Source organism: Salmo salar, chromosome 17, assembly GCF_965601325.2.
Source record: "Salmo salar chromosome 17, fSalSal1, whole genome shotgun sequence".
Classification (NCBI taxonomy): domain Eukaryota; kingdom Metazoa; phylum Chordata; class Actinopteri; order Salmoniformes; family Salmonidae; genus Salmo; species Salmo salar.
Window position 1 is genome coordinate 38719001 of NC_138307.1, and position 6000 is coordinate 38725000.

General features: G+C 46.9%; 1 protein-coding gene across 1 annotated transcript in view; it reads left to right on the forward strand.

Moving 5' to 3' along the window:
* LOC106593158 (uncharacterized) overlaps positions 1-6000 on the forward strand; it is a 125092-nt gene that overhangs the window by 109711 nt on the left and 9381 nt on the right. Inside the window, 2 exon segments of the mRNA XM_082963315.1 lie at positions 1367-1557; positions 4450-4543. Of these exon segments, the coding sequence (XP_082819441.1) occupies positions 1367-1557; positions 4450-4543 (285 nt within the window).

Genomic DNA, 6000 nt, shown 5'->3' on the forward strand with positions numbered 1-6000 from the left:
CATGAAGAGGCTCTGAACTCAGGGGTTTAACTGTCATGAAGAGGCTCTGAACTCAGGGGTTTAACTGACATGAAGAGGCTCTGAACTCAGGGGTTTAACTGACATGAAGAGGCTCTGAACTCAGGGGTTTAACTGTCATGAAGAGGCTCTGAACTCAGGGGTTTAACTGTCATGAAGAAGTCCACTGCCGTATGTTCATTGGCTGAGAGAAAAACAGGAACCGTCTGTTTTCAAGTCATTGATGCCCAGAATGGAACCTTGACCCCAGGAAGAGTAGCTGCAGCATGTGCAGTAGATAATGGGAATCCTAATGAAGTAATTAACTGAACTACACCTGATCTGGCTTGATCCAAAACCTTACGTCATCCTATCCAGCCCTGCTTTCACCTGATCTTACTTCCCTCTTTTTTAAATCCGTTTTCAAGCATCCGTTTCCAATTCAACATTTGATCAATTAGGAGGGAAGTAGACTTCAACAACACGTCAGTAACATGAAGCTTTATGTGTAGACTGTCTGCTGGAGCAACAGGTAAAGACTAGAGGTGTTTAACCCTGGTGTCCTGGTCCCATTCCCAACCTGGCCCTTGTTGCCCAACCCCCCCCCCTGTACTACAGCCCTGCCTTCAGTAACATGACGCTTTATGTGTAGACTGTCTGCTGGAGCATAAGGCTTCCCTAATAACCGTCACGTTATAACAACATCCGGTAAAACTATACAGTCGTCTAGAAAAACCAACACGCGGCGATAATGACATCACCAAGGTTTCCATAGTGACACTAGTCCCCTCCCAGTAGGGTTTAAGCCAATAGGAAGCTGGTGGTGGTTAGGTAGTCATGATGGTATGAGGGCCAGGTTGTAATGCTTCTGCTTCTATTAACCAATGAGGAGATGGGAGAGGCAGGACTTGCGGCGCGACCTGCGTCAGAAATGAAGAAACCGTACCTCGTTTTTCAACCACTCTACAAATTTCTTGTTACAAACTACAGTTTTGCCAAGTCGGTTAGGACATCTACTTCGTGCATCACACAAGTCATTTATCCAACAATTGTTTACAGACTTATAACTCACTGTATCACAATTCCAGTGGGTCAGAAGTTTACCTAGACTAAGTTGACTGTGCCTTTAAACAGCTTGGAAAATTCCAGAAACTGTCATGGCTTTAGAAGCTTCTGATGGGCTAATTGACATCATTTGAGTCAATTTGGAGGTGTACCTGTGGATGTATTTCAAGGCCTACCTTCACACTCAGTGTCTTCTTTGTTTGACGACATGGGAAAAATCTAAAGAAATCAGCCAAGACCTCAGGAAAAATAAAAAACGTACTACTTCCATACTTCCACGGAAATGTGTTGGTCCTTCTTCTAGGTGTGGTGTCCGATGTCTCCAGAGTTCTACCGGGAATACGTGGCCATCAAGACGAAGAGACGGATCCTCCTCCACACCACGAACCCCAACAAGTTCAGATCCTGTCAGTTCCTCATCAAGTTCCACGAGAGATGCAACGACAACATCATGGTGTTCGCTCTGAAGGAGTACGCTATCCGCCTCAACACACACACACACACACACACACACACACACACACACACACACACACACACACACACACACACACACACACACAGCTATCCGCCTCAACAAGTAGGTACACACACACACACACACACACACACACACACACACACACACACACACACACACACAGCCATCTGCCTCAACAGGTAGGTGGAAAGAGACACACACAAGTGGATCAACGACGTCATCCCCACAGTGACCGTACCTGCAGTGCATTCTGGACGTATTCAGACCCCTTCCCTTTTTCCACATTTTGTTCCGTTTAAAAATTCTCATCAATCTAAACACAATACTCCTTAATGACATCACAATACTTCATAATGACATCACAATACCCCATAATGACATCACAATACCCCATAATGACATCACAATACCCCATAATGGCATCACAATACCCCATAATGACATCACAATACCCCATAATGGCATCACAATACTCCATAATGACATCACAATACCCCATAATGGCATCACAATTCTCCATAATGACATCACAATACCCCATAATGACATCACAATACCCCATAATGACATCACAATACCCCATACTGACATCACAATTTCCTCATTTAAGGAAAAACAGTAGCAAAATACGGAGAAAGTCAAGAGGTCTGAATACTTTCTGAATGCTCTGTTATTACCTCGTACCTCAGTACTGGTACCATGTGTATATAGCCATGTTATTACCTCGTACCTCAGTACTGGTACCATGTGTATATATCCATGTTATTACCTCGTACCTCAGTACTGGTACCATGTGTATATATCCATGTTATCACCTCATACCTCAGCACATTGACTCAGTACTGGTACCATGTGTATATAGCCATGTTATTACCTCATACCTCAGCACATTGACTCAGTACTGGTACCATGTGTATATATCCATGTTATTACCTCGTACCTCAGTACTGGTACCATGTGTATATATCCATGTTATTACCTCATACCTCAGCACATTGACTCAGTACTGGTACCATGTGTATATAGCCATGTTATTACCTCATACCTCAGCACATTGACTCAGTACTGGTACCATGTGTATATAGCCATGTTATTACCTCATACCTCAGTACTGGTACCATGTGTATATAGCCATGTTATTACCTCGTACCTCAGTACTGGTACCATGTGTATATAGCCATGTTATTACCTCGTACCTCAGTACTGGTACCATGTGTATATATCCATGTTATTACCTCGTACCTCAGTACTGGTACCATGTGTATATATCCATGTTATTACCTCATACCTCAGCACATTGACTCAGTACTGGTACCATGTGTATATAGCCATGTTATTACCTCGTACCTCAGTACTGGTACCATGTGTATATAGCCATGTTATTACCTCATACCTCAGCACATTGACTCAGTACTGGTACCATGTGTATATAGCCATGTTATTACCTCGTACCTCAGTACTGGTACCATGTGTATATATCCATGTTATTACCTCATACCTCAGCACATTGACTCAGTACTGGTACCATGTGTATATAGCCATGTTATTACCTCATACCTCAGCACATTGACTCAGTACTGGTACCATGTGTATATAGCCATGTTATTACCTCATACCTCAGCACATTGACTCAGTACTGGTACCATGTGTATATAGCCATGTTATTACCTCGTACCTCAGTACTGGTACCATGTGTATATAGCCATGTTTTTACCTCATACCTCAGCACATTGACTCAGTACTGGTACCATGTGTATATAGCCATGTTATTACCTCGTACCTCAGTACTGGTACCATGTGTATATAGCCATGTTATTACCTCATACCTCAGCACATTGACTCAGTACTGGTACCATGTGTATATAGCCATGTTATTACCTCATACCTCAGCACATTGACTCAGTACTGGTACCATGTGTTTATAGCCATGTTATTACCTCATACCTCAGCACATTGACTCAGTACTGGTACCATGTGTATATAGCCATGTTATTACCTCATACCTCAGTACTGGTACCATGTGTATATAGCTATGTTGTTACCTCGTACCTCAGTACTGGTACCATGTGTATATATCCATGTTATTACCTCATACCTCAGTACTGGTACCATGTGTATATAGCCATGTTATTACCTCGTACCTCAGTACTGGTACCATGTGTATATAGCCATGTTATTACCTCGTACCTCAGTACTGGTACCATGTGTATATATCCATGTTATTACGTCATACCTCAGCACATTGACTCAGTACTGGTACCATGTGTATATAGCCATGTTATTACCTCGTACCTCAGGCCCCATATCTAACGTCTCTCTCTCCTCTCAGGCCCCATATCTAACCTGTCTCTCCGCTCAGGCCCCATATCTAACCTGTCTCTCCTCTCAGGCCCCATATCTAACCTGTCTCTCCTCTCAGGCCCCATATCTAACGTCTCTCTCTCCTCTCAGGCCCCATATCTAACCTGTCTCTCCTCTCAGACCCCATATCTAACCTGTCTCTCCTCTCAGGCCCCATATCTAACCTGTCTCTCCTCTCAGGCCCCATATCTAACCTGTCTCTCCTCTCAGGCCCCATATCTAACCTGTCTCTCCTCTCAGGCCCCATATCTAACCTGTCTCTCCTCTCAGGCCCCATATCTAACCTGTCTCTCCGCTCAGGCCCCATATCTAACCTGTCTCTCCTCTCAGGCCCCATATCTAACCTGTCTCTCCTCTCAGGCCCCATATCTAACCTGTCTCTCCTCTCAGGCCCCATATCTAACCTCTCTCTCCTCTCAGGCCCCATATCTAACCTGTCTCTCCTCTCAGGCCCCATATCTAACCTGTCTCTCCGCTCAGGCCCCATATCTAACCTGTCTCTCCTCTCAGGCCCCATATCTAACCTGTCTCTCCTCTCAGGCCCCATATCTAACCTGTCTCGCCTCTCAGGGAGAGAGGATGCAGATCCTGCAGAACTTTAAACACAACCCCAAGATCAACACCATCTTCATCTCCAAGGTAACCAACTCCTCCCCCCACATCACGTGTCTCCAAGGTAACCACCCCCCATCACGTGTCTCCAAGGTAACCAACCCCTCCCCCCATCACGTGTCTCCAAGGTAACAACCCCTCCCCCATCACGTGTCTCCAAGGTAACCACCCCCCCATCACGTGTCTCCAAGGTAACCAACCCCTCCCCCATCACGTGTCTCCAAGGTAACCAACCCCTCCCCCATCACATATCTCCAAGGTAACCAACCCCTCCCCCATCACGTGTCTCCAAGGTAACAACCCCTCCCCCATCACGTGTCTCCAAGGTAACCAACCCCTCCCCCATCACGTGTCTCCAAGGTTACCAACCCCTCCCCCATCACGTGTCTCCAAGGTAACAACCCCTCCCCCATCACGTGTCTCCAAGGTAACCAACCCCTCCCCCCATCGCGTGTCTCCAAGGTAACCAACCCCTCCCCCATCGCGTGTCTTCAAGGTAACAACCCCTCCCCATCACGTGTCTCCAAGGTAACAACCCCTCCCCCATCACGTGTCTCCAAGGTAACAACCCCTCCCCCATCACGTGTCTCCAAGGTAACAACCCCTCCCCTCCCATCGCGTGTCTCCAAGGTAACCAACCCCTCTCCCATCACGTGTCTCCAAGGTAACCAACCCCTCCCCCATCACGTGTCTCCAAGGTAACAACCCCTCCCCCATCACGTGTCTCCAAGGTAACAACCCCTCCCCCATCACGTGTCTCCAAGGTAACCAACCCCTCCCCCATCACGTGTCTTCAAGGTAACAACCCCTCCCCCATCACGTGTCTCCAAGGTAACAACCCCTCCCCCATCACGTGTCTCCAAGGTAACAACCCCTCCCCCATCACGTGTCTCCAAGGTAACAACCCCTCCCCCATCACGTGTCTTCAAGGTAACAACCCCTCCCCCATCACGTGTCTCCAAGGTAACAACCCCTCCCCCATCACGTGTCTCCAAGGTAACAACCCCTCCCCTCCCATCGCGTGTTTCCAAGGTAACCAACCCCTCCCCCCATCACGTAATATCTCCAAGGTTACCTGGGCTGTGTTCATCTCCAAACGGGGAGGGACCTAAGTGAATTAGTCCCTGTAGAAACATGTTTTGGGTTGTGAAACGTTTTGCTCCAGTTTTAATGAATCCATCCCTGGGTTGAGTGGCTCAGTCTGTCGTCTCACACTGTGGTCATACGCTGATAACTGAGGCTTTCTGGGTAAGGACAGCTGAATATATTTTATAGTGTGGTCTCTCTTCCTCTTTAGTCGTCATGTGAGAAGGAGACACACCCTCGTGTACCCATGTCCAGCTAACGACCAACATAAACACACAGTCTTCCCAGGGTGCACCACTTCAATGCTCCTTGGTATAGATTCTACAGTGTCTTCCCAGGGTGCACCACTTCAATGCTCCTTGGTATAGATTCTACAGAGTGTCTTCCCAGGGTGCACC